This window comes from Narcine bancroftii, chromosome 4 (genome assembly GCF_036971445.1).
Source record: "Narcine bancroftii isolate sNarBan1 chromosome 4, sNarBan1.hap1, whole genome shotgun sequence".
Classification (NCBI taxonomy): Eukaryota; Metazoa; Chordata; class Chondrichthyes; order Torpediniformes; family Narcinidae; genus Narcine; species Narcine bancroftii.
In genome coordinates this window covers 272,698,582-272,716,399 of record NC_091472.1, presented here as the reverse complement: position 1 = coordinate 272,716,399, position 17,818 = coordinate 272,698,582, and the positions used below count along the sequence as shown (strand labels likewise).

The window sequence follows — 17,818 nt, the reverse complement described above, 5'->3', positions numbered from 1 at the left end:
AGGTGACTCACCACAACTTTCTCAGGGACAATAAATACTGACCTTCTCAGTGACACCAGATAATGGAAAATGAATGAGTAAATAAAATAAAAGAGAATGCAGTTCCAATCACTGACATGATTCTTATATTTTCTAACGTACCCATTGTCCCAAGAATGACTGGAGGATCCTGAGCACAGAGTGCCATCAAGAGGGATTATTCAGTACCTTGATTAGTACAACCCAACAGTTGTACTTCTACTTCAAGAAGATGCTCAAGATGTGTTAAAAATGGTCTCTGTGAATTAGCAATGAAGTCAAAGCCTCTACTGATTGTGTGCAATTGTTTTATTGCTAACATTGAGATGCTTTGACTATATTTTCCAGTTGAAATATTAGAGCAAAACAAATGATTTCTACCTCGTTATTTAGACATACAGCATGATAACAGGCCCTTCTGGCCCACGAGCCTATACCTGGCCACCAATAACAACCAATTAATCAAAAACCCTGTACTTTTTGAACGGTGGGAGGAAACCAGAACACCTAAAGGAAACCCACACAGACACAGGGAGAAATGTACAGACAACAACAAATTTGAACCTGGGTAGCAGGCGCTGAAATAGTGTCATGCTAAGCGGTAAGCTAACCTTGCCTTATTGCACTGACAGCCAGTTTAAATGTGGAAATCCTTTTACAACACCACTCTGGCCAAAAGAGAAATACCAATCTTCTTTCAGTTATAACTTACCGTTATAGAACTGGGATTTGTTCCTGTCTAAATGAGTGGAAAATGAAATAGCAGGTCCAAATCTTATGCCATCTCAGCAATGTAGCAATGACACCAATGAACATGCATTGAGGTTATTGGTAAGCTTAAAAGGAATGGAATACCCACTAAAGATGAATGACCAAACAAAATTTTGCTGTCCCACAGAGAATTATAAAAATAAGTTGGCCAAACATTTGTCAGTCTCTGGGGATGAACTAAATAAAGAAGAATTTGAAATGCATTTCTCACATGAATTGAAGTTTTAAATAAAAGAACAAAAAAGCCTATTTTTTTTACTAAGTTTGTAACTTTAGAAGAATACAAATTGTTCCATTAAAGAACAATAGCTTAAAATTTGTATGTTTTTCCAGTCAGAATACTGCGGCAGAACTTGGTTTGTGAGATGGAGTGGCTGCGCTGACTTTGAAAATGCAATGTGAGGAACCTGCCAAACCAGGGTGAAATGAAACATCAAATATGTATTTAAATCTATCTTTGGTTTTTGATGCATTTGCAAAATCAGAAACAGCTTAGCTGGTTGCTTTTGTTTATTTAAAAACCTGTGACCAGTTTTCACGAGATTAGCAAAATATGTCATAGTGCAACCAACTACTAGTAAAGTTCCCATCTGAAGTTAAATTTAGATCGAAACGTATGTCTCTGTGGTTTAGTGTTGTAACTTTGATTTGCATTCTGGAAAACACCTTGATGAACTGAAATAATAAAAGGGTTCAGCCTACTACAGAGAGAAAGATGAAATAAGCCCATTTGCAGCCATGGGGACACAGAGTACAAGCTTTCAATATTGCTGTGCTATGGCTTTCATGAAATCTCTTTATCAGGTGCAAAAAAGATTCTCGGAATGCCAATGAGCACATGGCTCCTTAGTTCTGACTTAAAACCAGTTGCTGGATTCACCCAGGATAGCTCTGAACAACCTTGGATCATAATTAAAGGGACCCAGCCCCACGAATGTCATTTAATTTACAGCTGTTTACATAACTAATAAGGTAATTTAGAATGCAGAGACTTTAGATACATAAACATCACTACATCTGTGGCCTTCTAGCCACACACGGGGAATTGAACCCATTAAATTATCTCGGAAGGGAAATGAGGAGGAGGTGCGTGGTTGGAAGGGAAAGTTCATTGGAAGGCACAGGAAGACGACGTCCAAGCTAATGAAAATCTAATGAAAGTGAACGTACAATTTTATTCAGAGCAGAACTTCAGCTAGCCACATTTAAAGCAAAATGACCACTGCTTCATGCTGAGTATTTGATAATAAACATCATATTCATGAAATAAAAAAGCTTGAAAGAACACTTTATGTACTCACCTGTACCATTCCCTCTACTCGGCTGAAGTGTGGCTTCAGGCCCCATAGTGTCATATTCTTCCTTCATTTCTTCTGTGGAGAAAGAAGACAGGAGAAAGGGCTCAATATTTATGAGCTTTGATTGTGGTTTTGTAAAATGGACAAAACAAGGCAGAACCAGTGAGACCTGGTGAAGTGTGGTATTTTTTTAATGTAAACACAGATTGTCCTCAAATCTTGTCTCAATCATCTTTGTTCTGGTCTTTTCATTGAATCCAATCACCCTGGGCCAGATGAGTATTTATTAACCTTCAATATTACAGCTAGCATTGAATAATTATGGAAGAAAAATCTCAAGAATTAAAGGGGAAGACAAGTGCACACAAAAAAAGGCTGTCAGTTTCAATAAACTATCTATGCCAGCAATGTTAACTTGACAAAGATACACTGAATTTAAGATGTTTCTGTGAAGAGACTATTAGAAATATAACTGTTGTATTGTGCTGTTGCTCATCTCATGTGCCTCATGTGAATCATGCACATCATAAGTTTTTCATCTGAGGGCACTTTACCAGCTGAGGAAGAACTGACACCGTATCTTTGCAATGATAATGTCAATGCCGCAGTTTTCTACTTCCCCAGTTATCTTAGTGCCGTTTTTAGGTAAAGGGTGAGAGAGGTTCTTTGGTTCTGTGCTATCTGTTTGCTGCTCCAACATTCATTAATAGGAACAATGTTTACAGATCTCTTTCTTGAACTCAGTTTTGTTGTTGCAGTTGCATAGACTGTGTGGCACCTAAAGTGAAAACCACTACAATCATGGCCTTGTAAACAAACTAGACTCAAAACAGAACATTCAAGCTGCGTAAAGAAGCAGTATCACTTTGGTTGGTCCCCTGAGGCCAGATTTGAAAGAAAGACGAACAGAAACAGACTCTTTTTTATGCACATCGTTGTCCTCGAGTGCAAAATGATCAATGTGCTGCAGTAAATAATAGAGCAGCCATGGATGGCAGATATCAGAGAGTCTGTTTGTTAAAAACTACCCAGTACATGTACAGTATAAGATCTCTCACCACACATCACTCAATCATTCGTTTTCTTTAACAAATATGAGAAACCAATAAACATGATACACTAGAACGATCATAATGTACCATTATCTCTTGTGTATAGAAGAAATTTCAAAGAAGCATGTGGTTCTGAACATGAAGGGTTGAGAGAGCAAAGGGAGCTGATTTTCAGGTGATTTTTTTAAGCATCTGTCAGTGATAATGATGTCATGTTTTCCAGGACACTGCGTCCACCATTGTGGGATAAAAGAATGTCAAGGACAATTCAAAACACAAAACTTTTATTGTGCTGTGTAACCGGAAGGAACTGCAAGAACTCAAGCAGGTCAGCTATGCTCTTCAGCTGAGAACCTATTTCCTGCTAACCAAGTGTAGTAATGCAGGAGGGAGAGAGAGAGAGGGAGAGAGAGAGAAGACAACCTGAGTCAGGACTTATATTAAATGTAAAGGTTTCATTGAGTGAAACAGATGGAAAGTTATTTCTAGGCTTGGTGTGTGTGTGTGTGTGTGTGTGTGTGTGTGTGTGTGTGTGTGTGTGTGTGTGTGTGTGTGTGTGTGTGTGTGTGTGTGTGTGTGTGTGTGTGTGTGTGTGAGAGAGAAAGAGAAATAGTTGTGTGTGTGAGAGAGAGAGGGGAAGAGAGAAATAGTGGGTGTGTGTGGGGGTGGTGTTTGAGTTGGTATATGTGTCTGTGTGTTTGTGGTGTGTGAGAGGATATGTGTGTGTATGTGTTTGTGGTGTGTGCATGTGTGTGTGTATGTGGGTGGTCTGTGTGTGTGTGTCTGTGTGGGGGTTGTCTGTGTGGTGTGTTTGTGGTGTGTATGTGTTTGTAGTCTGTGCATGGGTGTGTGTGTGTATGTGGGTGGTGTGCACATGTGTGTGTATGGTATGTGCATGAGTATGTGAGTATGTGTATGTGTATTGGTGTGTGTGTGGGTATGTGTGTTCTTGGGTGTGTATGCATGGGTCTGTATGTGTGTAGGTATGTGAGCATGGGTGTGTGTGTATATGTGTGAATGTGTGTGTGTGTGTATGTGTGTGTGTTAAGTAGTATAGATGGAATTTTTGCTGGATGGGGCAAAAAGAATGTATACAATCTCAAGCAAGATTATAAGATTAAAGATAGAATTTGTAGTATCATATAAATTGTAAATAAATTAGTGGATTAAATATTGGCACATTATTATCAAGACCAGAGTCTAAGTTTATGGATTGAAGGAAAGTAATGTTTATCCTTCATTGTAGGAGTATCTCACAGTCTTCCAGACTTAAACCAGTAAGCTCAAACTTTTAGCACTTTCCCCATTCCCTTATTTCTCCATAACTAACCCACCATGACTGAATGCTGATGTTCATCCCATGTATTCAGTGTTGAAATACCAAAAATAGTCCGGCTCCAGGCTTTCAGGCCTCTGTATAAATCAGTCATGGCCCGGCAAAGGTAAAATGTTTTGCTATAATTATATGAAACCCTGATTAGAAGAAAATTGAATACTGTAAGCAGTTTTGCAAGAGAGAAGTATCTTCATTTGAATGATACATACTGCAGGCGATGGAGTAAAGAGTAGTATCGTTCAAGTGAAATGTGTGTGTTTTTTTGGAATTTTGAATATTAATAGGTAACGATTGAAATTTTTGAATGATCAAGTTGAAGGTTTGTTGGGAAGAAATGATTCCATCTCACTGGCTTCAGCAAAAATTAGAACCAGTCCATTTACAAGTGAAATTAGAAAAAAAGAATGTAGAATTTTCATCAATGCACATTTGAAAGACTGTTCCTCAAATGGCAACTAATGTTGTCAATGGTCAATTTTTGACCAAAGATTCTGAATGCTTTGTTTGAGAACCCAAATTTGTTTGAGAAGCCAAAAGGCAAAATTGGGTGCTTAATTCTCAGGTCTATGTGGCAAAGTGCATAGCCTAATTTAGAGTTTCACATCTCTCCCTTCATTCCAAGTCTTTATTGTGTTGATCCATGACAAGATTTGCTCCCAAATGATCATGATAAGGTCAGTTATGTTTGATTTGTAATTAGCGGGATAGATCATGCAAGTGCCAAGTAAAATTCTTTACACTCATTCCAAAACTGAAACAGTCTACAAAATTTTGTAAATCTGTATTGACTCTATTTCCTTCAGCTGTTGATCTAAATAAACCATAAAGCTCTAAGCTTTATGGAATCCATCTTCCATTCTAAATTTAAAGGGTTTGGAGTTACTCCATACCATTAACCAAGACTTTTTGTTAGATATCTGGTTCAAGTCAGTTGCCTATCTGCAGTGAAAAGATAGCTGTGATCCAGAGAAAGAGTTAACAGATTAATAATGAATTTGGCAACTAAATCTCTAATGCCTGACCACTTCTTCAGAATGTAGCCTTGACAGCTTTGCAGTGGGCGTTATGCATGTTATCTGGGGTGACCTTTCACTAGCCCATTGTAGTTATTAGCAATATGGAGTATTGCCAGACCTTCGTGAGGCTGGTATGACACCGCTATGCCTTCACTTGTGTAGGCGCAAACTTTGTGTGGATTGACTACACATAATCCTCTGTTCCATGAGAGCCTTTAGTATCAATCGTACCAGTGTTACAGTCTTGCAACTTTACTTCAGAATTTAGATGTGAGGAAAATCTATGTCATATAAGCTCAACAGTACCAACCTACTGAGTGGCATTCTTGAAGATATCATCTGCCAAGATCAGTTGCATTGTGCACTGACAATCTCTCCATCCGATTCCCCATAAGATATTATTATTACTTTTACCTATTCTTAACAATCAAAGTGCTCCAAATAAGTAAAGGGGTCATTAAGTTGGCTCTCATTCTTCAAAACTCTGCTTAGTCCTTGTTGATAATGCCAGTGTAAGCACAGCAGATGACGGTAGTATTGGGTTTGGCTAAAGCATGATCACAGTCAGACAGCCTGTTCATTCACATGTGAACAATAGCTTCTTGCACAAGATATCTGAGGGCAATAACCACTGATGAAGCCTTAAGCCAGCCAGGAGAATGGAGAAAACAAAGAATATTTCTTTGTGGAAGTACAGCAGAAAATGCGTTATGTAGTTGCAGGGAGCCTTGAATCCTTCTCCCTCCACTAACTAAAAGTCTTTCTTTAAAAGTATTTTAATTGGTGCTATTCTGACCAGCAGCTACAAGTGCCTGAAAGTATTAGAAAACATGCAACCATACATTTCAGAACTGAATTACTTTTCACCCCACCTCAACCATCTACAGTGTATTAAAAACACTTGCTTGATTTAGGTGAACATTTTTCACTTGTCAGGAACATTTCATAATTTTAGGATAATATGTATTATTGTGATAACAATGGATTTTCAGAATTTGAGAACCAATTGACAATTACCTATGCTTTGGTTAATTAATTTTTGAGGTGTAATTATTTAGTATGCAGTTATCATCTTGAAACACTTCACAAACCCAAGGTGAGCAATGAGCATAGCCACATCTTCCATCATTCCTCCTCAGGATCTTAATGCCCGATCATTATGCCAATGGTATTGTACAGGTGTAAACTGCCTGTTGAATGGGAATATTTTTTAAAAAATCATCAAAACCCCATGAAGATCTGTGTCTAAGATCTTTGTGCCCATGTTTGACAGCCCAAAGTACAAGGGTTGCAGACTCCGGGGGAAGCAGTGGACTGGCGCAGAGTGTAAGAACAACCCCTCTGGAAAGGAGAGGCCTGAAAGGGGATCCTCAGAGCAGAGGGTAGCAGACCAGTAAGGCACCTCCATGGCTAAAGGACTCATTCAAGGCTATAGTCTGCTGGAGATTGGTGCCTGAGAACCAGATATGGGGACTGGAATTTGTGAGAGTGCAAGTCACCTAGAGGACTTTGGACATTAACAGCTTTGGTTCTAATCCAGGGGCTGAGAAGGATGACTTGGATGCCTGGAGCTTGGGTTTAGCAATGGGATGGACAAAAGGATATAAGAGTGTAGGAGGCAGTGGCATCAGAGGAGGTTGTGGGATCCATGAACAAGATATCTCTGAAGCGGCTCTCTTTTCCTTCCTTTCTCCGTGGACTTTTACCCCCTCCATAAATCTTCGTCCGCGAAGCCAAACCAAAGAGAGAGAGAAGAGAGGGGTCCTAGACTAGTGGCATCTGTTTGTGTGCCTTTACAGATAAAGAGTGACGAGAATCACTGAGAGCATTATTCACCATTAAATACTTACCCATAAATATACTAACAAATTATAAATATTCCCTGCTGAATATGCCCATGATTCTTATATGCCATCAAATATTGCATTCTTTTCATTTCTTGTTCATTTAAGGTTTTAGATAATATGGTTGAAGTGTAACTATGTTGTATTCATTAAATTATTTGTTTACTACCTAGACATTGTTAACTTAAAGTGAAGTCTGATATGATGCTTTATTGATTCTAATTACCACAGAAAGATCCCAACAAGTTAGAAGTAATTGAAAAAGCCCAAGAATATGTAGGGACAGGGTTATCTGTTTTTCTCCAGTTTAGCTTTGACAGGCTGATGCCCCATCAATTACTTCAAAAGACAAGAAGTTATATGAAAACAGATAGGCTTTTATTAACAACAGAATGGAGACTCGTCCATGCTGGTCGACTGTCCTGGACTGAGGAGGGAGCTGTGGCACAGTCAGCAAGGGGTGTGTCCAGATGAACTATAATAAAAACTGTCACAGGCAACTTCAAAACTATGTGATATTGAGAGTTCATCAGAGTTTTGTCTAAGATGTGGCACCAATTATGTAGAGTATAAAGGGTAGAAATAACCTAAAAATTTAACAGCCATTTTAGATGGATAAAAATATTCAACTGCCAACTTCAGAATAGCAAGAAGCAGCAAGAAGTTTTTAAACAGGCAATGACACATATGGTGCATTCAGTTATATCTATATCATCTGAACTCTTGTCAAAGTGCCACTACTGAAAGTGCTAGACTGAAGGGTGGCCTTCCATTTTAAAGAAAAGCAAGATTCAGATGTTCCAAAGTGCTTTACATCCAATGATAGACTTTTGTAATATGTAGTTAATGTTGCATTGCAGTAAATACAGTACATGTGGAGAACTACTAATCATTTAAAGAAGATACCAAAGCTGGCACTTCATGACTTAAATCAGAGCACATGATAAATTCTGCAACATAAAGGACAGGGACCATGTACAGACATCCTAAGGTTAACAACACCAGGAATCATTATTCTCATTAGATGCATGAAAAGGATTCAATATAAAAGATTAATTTATAAACGTTAGTGCCTTCCATAGGAGGTACATTTCCTTTGGCAATCATCTTCTACCCTAATTAAACATATTTATCTTTCTGCTAGTCTCTGTTATTCCTTTATTACATTTTAACTTTATTGTTAACAGTTAAAAATATTTCACGTAATAATGAATGCAATTGTGATCCCTTTTTACTCAAGTGATGAATCTTTTAAAAAAGTTGACATTTTTTCATGTAAAGATTAAAGCTGTGAATGATTGTGAATTATAAGATACACAATACCAAGCTATGATCCACAGCTTTATATTTACAGCACAAAATATTATGTTAATTCTTTGTGTTGAGGTGAAACTCTGCCATTAGTATCAATTCTGTGTGATGATCTACAAAAAAAAAAATAAGTCCAGGACTTTTAGCATACTTATTAAGGAAATGCAACTAAACTACAATCCCCAGGCTAGAGTGCAAACTTTACTTAGGTCTCCCATGCTATTACATTTTAGAACTGTGCACAGGAACGAATGTTGGCACAGTTGGAGCAACATGGTTAGCATAATGGTTAGTGCGATGGTGTTACAGCGCCAGAGACTGGTCTTCGAATCCGGCACTGTCTGTAAGGAATTTGTACGTTCTCTCCATGTCAGCATGGGTTTCCTCCCACCGTTCAAAAGTTGTCAGGGGTTGTAGGTCAATTGGGTGTAATTAGGCAGCCGGGGCTTGTGGGCTTAAAGGGCCTGTTACCGTACTGTATACCTGAATCTAAATATTTATTTTAAATAAACTGAGATCTTTGAAAACAAGACAAGTAAATGCAGTCAAGATCTAGATCAACATAGTCTAAATGTCTATCAGAAATAGGTTCAATAGGCTGAATGGTCTACTCCTGCTCATTTATTTGTTTGGTATTACATAGACATTTTTTTCTCCTGTGTGTAATTATATGTAGGGAGGGAGTCCAGCTTTGTTCTCTGAGCATTTATACTTGCATGCTGGGAATGTGTATTGGAACTCATCCAAATATAGAGCACCATTTTCTGTTCATTCACCAGAAGTAAAGAGTGCTCCCTTTGGAATTAGCGTTTCCTATTTGCAAATTTAACATCTAGTACTTCCTCTGCCTTAGATACTACTGCTTCAGCCAGTGATGCACCTGGAAAATGCATGCAATCCGGATGGACTGAATGAAACCTCTTTTAAAATGACAGCACTTATTTCAAAAATAGGCAAGATATCTGACCATGCTCAGATAAGGCTAAGGTCAAAGTAGATGTAATCTACACAACTTCTGCTCATCCACTTGAGGAAGAAAAGGACAATATGGTGGGTTGCTATAATCACAGGTCCATCTCGCCTGAGCTCTCTCCTCTCGCCATCCACAAAGACAAGTGCATTAGGTTTAAGATTAGGGCAATAGGCACTTCTGTGTGTGTGTGTGTGTGTGTGTGTGTGTGTGTGTGTGTGTGTGTGTGTGTGTGTGTGTGTGTGTGTGTGTGTGTGTGTGTGTGTGTGTGTGTGTGTTTTTAAAGTGGTTGTGAAATATCCCACAGGACACCTACTTCCTTCTTTTCAGGTGCCTGGGCTTGCTGCTGGTATTTGTCAGCTTGTTTAAAACTAAATAAATTGCTACTTTGTGGGGAAAAAATCTTATTCTCCTGCTGTCCTTATGCATTTGTTATAATTACATGGACTATCTCAAGGACATTCTTTAAATAGTGTCACAAAGTCAAGGGTAGCTCAATTGGGAAAATGCGCTTAGAATGTACTAACGTTTTGTAATCCTCATTGCATGCAATGGCAACACAACTTCAGCATGAACTGAAAGTTCTGGTTCCCCTTGCTCTCCTGTAAATGCTGACACTTGGTGATTTACGCTTCTGAGAGGTCAGCAGTCAGGTTTTTTTTTTCTTTGCAGAAACTTGGAAATTATGAGGTTATTGGACTGTAGTAACTATCACTTGATGGTCAGAGAAATGCAAAATAGATTATGATCTCTGGGTGATTTGCAGAGCAGAGGACAGACTGGAGCCTTATCAACATTAGAGCAGGAAGTTTCACACATTAAAATCAGTATCCACAGTAGGTCAATGGTTGGTCAGTTGAAGAATGGCTCATATATTAAGCAAGAGCACAGGTCACTACTACAGGTAACGATTGGGACAGGTAAGCAATAGCCCACAGCACTCGTGATCTCACAAATTGTAGTCCTAGTCCTTGAAAGGACAACAGGGCAGAGAGTGGGTAACAAAGTAAATACCAACAGTATTTCAACAGAGAACCACTGAGGAGACCATGTGACAATATAGGCTATTTATCTGATCAGAAAAATTCCTCCAAAGAACATATCATCAGAATGCCAGAGTTCAAGTAGCAATAACTGACCTGAGACCACATTTATTCAGCAAAAGTCAGCAGATGGAGCACCTGAATGTCCTAGTGATTGTATTTGAGATCTTCCTGGTCAATTAGATTATATTTTGTTATCTGAAGCCTCACAGCATTAAATGGTGACAGCTCAACAATTGTCCAAAATTGAAGGGTTTAGGTAGGGCAAAATGCAAAGATCTCCCTCTCTGTAGTATCTTGTACTCACCTAATGTGCCAGAAGCATCAAGCCACTAAGGAAACATTTGTGAGGCCCTACAAATTAAGATATATATGTTTATAAGCACAAGGGACCAACAGGCAAATAACCTTACCATGGTGCTTAATGCCACTTAGATGTTACAATCTCTGTGAGTAATTCATTGTATATTTAAAGTTTAGAATCTTCTTGTTTGGGTCACACTTATTTCAGGGGTTAAGATTCTAGCTGCTGTGTCACTTGCCATGACAGGATGTCAAGAGTTTAAACTGTGGGTTTTATATATGAAGGTTTGTTTTATATTCTCTCCCAAATGCATGACCATGAGTTGTGGCAAACTTCCCTATGTTCACCTATAACTTGCTTTCCCACCATCTAAATGCCTTCCTCAGTCAGAACTACAGTTCATATCCCATGCCTATCTTACAAAAAAAACCCTTAAACAAAAGGCTTTGACCAGAGTTCCACCTGCCATTAGGCTGTGTACTGAAATGGAGGAATGAGTAAGATAGAAGCAAAGAGGGAGTTATATTGGCAAACCTAGTACAGTTACTACATCACAGAACAGAGATCTGGGTTCTATGCCATCCTCAGATGCAGTGTGGAGTTTCCACATTCTTCCATTGATCGTGTGGGGTTCCTACCACGTCCCAAAGAAGTGAGTTGGCAGCAGGTTAAATGCTGCTTCGAATGGTCTCAGGTGACTTTAGATGTGTTGATGAGAAAGAGGGGAGAATTTAAAAAAAACTCTGGATTAAATTGGGATTAGTGTAACTGATAACTGATAATTAAATTAAATTGTATTGAACAGTTTATTGTCATGTGTACTGGGATGAAGTGATTTTTTTTGTGATCCAGGCAAGTTAAACTATACAATAGGGGATGCAAAATAAAATAACAGGGCACAGTACAGATTTACAGAGAAAATGTTCAGTAAAATTGGCGCAAGGGCATCATTATTTTACTAATGGTAGGTCCATTCAATAACCTGATAACAGCGGGCAAGAAACTCTCTTTGAAAGTAGTGGGCCAAAGGATCTGTTTCTGCACTGTAGTTCTCAATTATTGTCACAGACATGAGAGAGAATATGAGGAGAAATAAAGGAGGTAAAGAAGCAGAATTTGAGCCAAATTAGAGGTGAAAAGGAAGTGGGAGAAGCAGACATAGAAGGAAAGAGAATGAGATAAGTAGCAAGATGACAGTAGGAAATTGAAGACTTACTAATAGGCATAATGGTTAAAGAAGATAGCATTAAGATCTTTGGGGTGCAACTTGATGTTTCCACAAAGCTGAAGATAATAGATGAACATGTGGCAGGGAGGATAGAACCAATTATAGTGAAAGAAGCTTACATGGAGCATAGATTGGTCTGCTGAGCGATGTATTTCTGTGCTGTAAATTGTAAGTGAGAAAATGTGCCTTCTGACTCATCATGAACTGCACCATTGGAGATTAATTTGCTTTTACATAAAAATGTCAAAATCTTTTGTGAAAGTGATTTTCTTTCAGCTATATTTTGTTTTGAAACAGGGGACAAAATGGTAACCTAGGTGTGATCAATGTTCCCTCTAATTTTTAGTAGTCAGCGTGCGCAAAAATCTTATGTTGTGAAAAAAAAATTTCTGTGACAAAAGTATGTGCACACTAACTGCTTGTGCAAATGTAAACTTGAAATTGTTTCAAGATCATTTTGGCACAGCCTATCTATCGTGCTAATAAAACTGTATTGGCTTGTTTTATTATAAGTATGATTAACTACTTGTTTAACCAACTAGTTAACAGAAACAGTTAGCTAAGTGATTATTTTCAATAAGTATAATTATTAATTACTACATTATTTTAGGTAACTAATCTTTTATGTGCATATTAATTTCCTTCGTGTGCTGGTTGCAAAATGTACGTGCCTGCGCACACTCGCACAGCTTAGAGGAAGCAGCTTGATTATGGGCTTGTCCTTTGTTAATATCTCCATTTTCCCATCACTATATTTCTCCTCGTTCTGGACAACCTAATAAATCGGACCCAAGCCCACCACTCCCTGCAAAGTTTGAAGACAAACCCAACTATATTGTATCCTTATTTTCCCCTCATCAGAACGGACTTGCCAAGGAAATTTTTTTAAGGTGCTATATTTCACTATTAAGGGATGCCAAAATGGGTATGTTTAAAAAAAAACAATCATCACAACACAGAAGGCTTATAGAATCAATGTTTGCAAAGAAGCAGTTATGAACAGAGTTTGAGTGTTCTAAGGGAATTGTTCTAATACAGCTCTTGAACTTGATTCAAATGGCCAACCATGATATAATTTAAAAAGGTGGGTAAATTGTAATGAAGGAAAAACAATTTTTAAAACACGGGTTTTCTGATTTGGAATTGTGAAGCTGTGGGGAAGGACCAAGAAATGGGCCTGACAGTGCATAAGTGGGTAAGAGGCTTCTTTCTGTTCCATGACAATTCTATAAATGTTGTATTCATTTAACAAACAGGTCATGAAAAGGACAAGGAAAAACTCCAGAGGTTTGTGAACTCGGCCTGAAACATCACAGGTACCAGTCTTCACTCCATCAAGGACAGCTACAAGAGGCAGCAACCTCTATCCTCAAGGACCCCAACCACCCAGGCCATGCCTTCTTCACTCTACTACCATTGGGAAAAAAATACAGGAGCCTGAAGACGAGCACCCAGTGACACAAGGACTATCTTACTTTGTCTTTTTCTTGCTCTATTTCTATTAATTTTGTAAGGTGGTTTATATAAATGTTTGCACAGAGATGGTGCTGCAAAGCAACAAATTTTGAGACGTGTTCATGACAATAAATTCTGATTCTGAAGAAATGAATGCCCAAAAACAGAGCATTCTGTATGCCTATGTTTTATTTGTACTGCTCTTTGACATTCATTGAATCCAGAAAGCAGGCATGCATCAAAATGCTCCCTAATAATAACATAGTAGACTTTGAATAAATGGAAATAAAATGTATTAATATTTGATATAAATTTATGTTGAGGCCAAAATCACAGCTGAAATTGCAATTTGAGATATTATTTTAAATATTTTAATGGTTGTTTCCCTTACCTCCACTTTATATATTAAAGTACTTTGATCTTTGACTGACAGGAAATATTTGTGAAGATTTTTTTTTGTTAATGTCAGTTTATAAGGACTAATGTCAAACCGTATCCCATTGACATGATGATAAAGTGATGTTATTTTCCTCTAATTGAACAAAAATTGTTAATTCTTTAATCAAGTTTTACACCAGCTAAGTGAAAGATTCATAAAACAGATAATAGATTTCTTATGTGTTAACTCACAAAAGTTAATATATAACAGTGGTTGAATAATCACAACATTTAAAACTTTAAACCTCCGCAGTTCATTTCACTGGTTAACCAGTATGTTGAGTAAAATTATTTGGAATGAAGCATTTTGTGCAACACCTTTATCTTATATGTTAGTATTTTTGTAGAAGACACTACTATAAGTTCAGAAGTTAGACTTACCAGTACCATCTATTGAGACTGGTAGTGTCTCCCTGCTGTGCCAGGTGTGGTCTGTGCCGCAATCTCGCTTCTCTCTTTCTTCATCCTCTCTTGGCAACAACACTTGGTTCCCATGTGGGGAAGAATCGTGATTGGACATAGTCACTGGACTGGAATCTCGGTCCAGGGCATTCATAATACTGTCATCTTCTGCAATGTGAAGCTTGTCTTCATCATCTGTTTCTGAACCCGTATCCACTACATTCTCATAGTTCAAAACTGTAAGAAAGAAAAGAAAAAAGGGAATCCTAGAGTTAAAAAAGATATATGAAACCATTACTTTCACAAAGCAAAGGACTACACTGTTCCTGCATTCTCTTGAACTGGCCATGTCTTAACTTTTTAAATGAATTCCTCTAAGCATCAACTGCCCCTCTACAAATTTTTGAGAACACTAAAGAAACATGCGGATTATACTTCAAAACATGTTTCAAATGTTGGAACAAGTCAAGAACAAAAATAAACAGGTTTATTTTGCCACACAGACCTGTTGCATTACTTAAAATAGACAGTTTATAAATAAGGTATTTGAACTGAATTGAAGGTGGCTGCTTCTGCATTAGTCTGCCTTTCCAGTCATTCAGTGTGCATGGTAGTACATAAATTGTCCACTTTGCCACTAGACAAGAAAGATTAGAGTAATAAGCACAGGGACATTAGTTTAGCCAGAGAAACGTACCATCAGATACACACATCCAGACATAACACTGCCAGAAGCTGTTTAATCCAGCTCACAGGAAACAAAAATGGACAGGCTTGCATGCAAATAGACATGCTCACAACCTAGCAGCTCAGTTACATGACATCATGGGAAGAAGAAACAAGAAAAACATCCCAACTCTTTTCATGCTCATTTTGATTTCTTTACTCTTCATAGAGAAATCCTTTGGGGTCTTTTTCTGTTGAACTCATTCTCAAGTAGCTTTTGCCAACTATCAGATTATACAGCGGCAGGAACAAAATTTTCACTTGTATCAGGTTTAGAATTCTGCTCCCATTAATTTATCCAACATTAAAATATTTTCTATTAAAGGCCCTATGCAATGATATTTACAGCTTTTGGAAGATTTATTGTTTAATTTTAGTCCTTTGAAAAGTAACAGAAAAAAAACTTTTTAAAAAATTAGCCAGACAAAAAGATTACACTCTGCATATCTACTCATAATATGATCTTTGTACAATCCGCGGGCCTGCACTTGCCTTTCCAACAACTGCACAACAGGTGCAAATTAAAATGAAAACGGCAGCAAAGTTGGGCAAACAGAAATGCTGACCTGGTTTGAATACCAATTGACGGGCGAAACAAAACCTTTTCAAAGAGGTGTGACCACAAGGGTTTAGCCAAGTTCAGCCTGAGAAATGCCCTTTGAAAAATAAATGATTTTTTTTAACATAAAATAGGGATATTCATCTTCAATCTAGCTGTGTGGTCCAGATATACCTTGGCACAATTGGTTGTGTCCTTCCTTCACAACGGCCGTTTAACCATTTCTTTGCAACATGTCGAAGATACTTTATTGCAAAAGGGTTCAAGGCTTCACTGGATATATTTGTCTCAGACTACAACAAAAGGCCCAAGCCCTGGGAAGCTATCAACCCACCCCCTAAAAACTGGTCTCAGGGTGCAAGAGAAATAATGGAAGGGCTTGAAGGAGTGAATAAAATTATCTAAGGCTGGACAAGCATTAAAAGGCTTTTTATTCCACAGAAAAACATGCCTTGTAAGGTCCTTTGCTTGTCCACAGCATTCTTTCTGAATAACACGTGAGTGGCCCAGTGCAGTGTGATTCAAATACTTCAGAGAAAAGGGTGATACATGATTAATCACTAGGTACTACACTCACAAATATCAGCACAAGCTAAACAAGGAATGAACTAATGTCTCAGTGTAGGGGCAGCACCAGAACATATATCACCCTGAAAGGGCAAAAATACCTTGGCAACCTGTAAGACCTGGTTGACAGTAAATATTGTTCTCTTCATAAATACTAATTTCTTCCGGACAAGAATGACTTCTCTGAGCAACACCACAACACCAGCTATTGGCTCAGAGACCTCATTTTAACTGTGAGAAAGATGGAACAATAGTTCTAGGTTTAACATTACCATTTTATCACACTGATAAGCCAACACCCCCTTACAAAGACAAGACAAAAGATACTATTTTTTTTCTCTTGGTTTTTAAAAAAGTAATCTGAATGGCATTAAAATCATTATTGCTGTAATCTGATGACTATTTGTTCAATTACATGCAAACTTCCAGACTTTTAATTAATGTAGTTTGCAGAACTGTAAAGAGATCTTATCTGCCTAGACACCTTAAATAACAAAAACATAGAACATGTTCCCATAATTGACAAAAATGTGAATCTGAGCTAAATTACAATCTACTGTTTTGCTTATTTCAAAATGATAGATTTTATTCCTTTTCTTTCTGTAAAAAGACAATCAAACTATTTTTTAAAAACATTTATAGCTGTAGTGACATTGTGTTCTCTGCTTCTGGTCTATGTTAGGCTTTTCTTACAGATGGATCCTCTCGATGTACCAAGGGATACAACGGAGGTTTTAGTCATCAGGCTACAAGTTGGCACCAGTACAAGGTATTACTTCAACCTACGAGGAAGTGGGTGCCTGAATTATTTTTCAGAGCTACACACTCGAGGATGAAGTGAGATATAAAGAGAAAATGAAAAGGGAGAGATGTTCATTTGCTGGTTCAAAGTATACAATGGCCCTGTATTAGTGCCAGAACAATGTAAAATGCCTACAGAGAATGATTGCAAACCCTAGCAAACTAAAAATGCAGAAATCTCATTGAGATACATGTGAGGATTTCCATAGTGGACATCCACTCCTCTGATCAATTCATTCAATCACAACAGTGCCTTCCATCAGGCTGGAAAAAAACAAATGTCTGTAAAATTTCAAAAGTGACTTTGTAAAACTTCTGGTTGTAGAAAATTTCATTTTTTTTCTAACGTGAAGAAGTCAATTAAACTTTAATGCATCCTCTGAACCATTCTTTTCAATGGCACTTTTATTGCAGGGAAATTCAACTCTTTAAGCATTTATTTATTTTTTTCTACCACAAGTTGTTTTATAGCAAAAATATCAACCTTGTTGCTCTGTTAGTATATATCACAGTGCTGTATCACAAGAGGACATCTTAGAGATATTTTAAAAAGAACATGTAACAGGGCTTCAGCCTTCAACAGGACAAGATAACAAGCAGAAATTACAACTTTAAAACATGGAGGAATAAAATTTAAATATTCAAAAATGTCACACAACAGCAGTTCTAGATTAGCCAT

General features: G+C 37.7%; 1 protein-coding gene across 14 annotated transcripts in view; it reads right to left on the bottom strand.

Annotated features, from left to right (window-relative positions):
* The window catches only part of zeb2b (zinc finger E-box binding homeobox 2b), a 137,394-nt gene that overhangs the window by 23,290 nt on the left and 96,286 nt on the right, over nt 1-17,818 (bottom strand). For 13 of the 14 annotated variants that reach the window (XM_069935007.1, XM_069934999.1, XM_069935004.1 and 10 more), the window contains 2 exons: nt 14,466-14,723; nt 2,091-2,162 (listed from right to left, as the gene is read on the bottom strand). In XM_069935007.1, coding sequence (XP_069791108.1) covers nt 2,091-2,162; nt 14,466-14,723 — 330 coding nt within the window. Of the gene's footprint in view, nt 1-2,090; nt 2,163-14,465; nt 14,724-17,818 lie in introns of those variants that run through there. The other variant, XM_069935013.1, reaches the window with a different exon arrangement.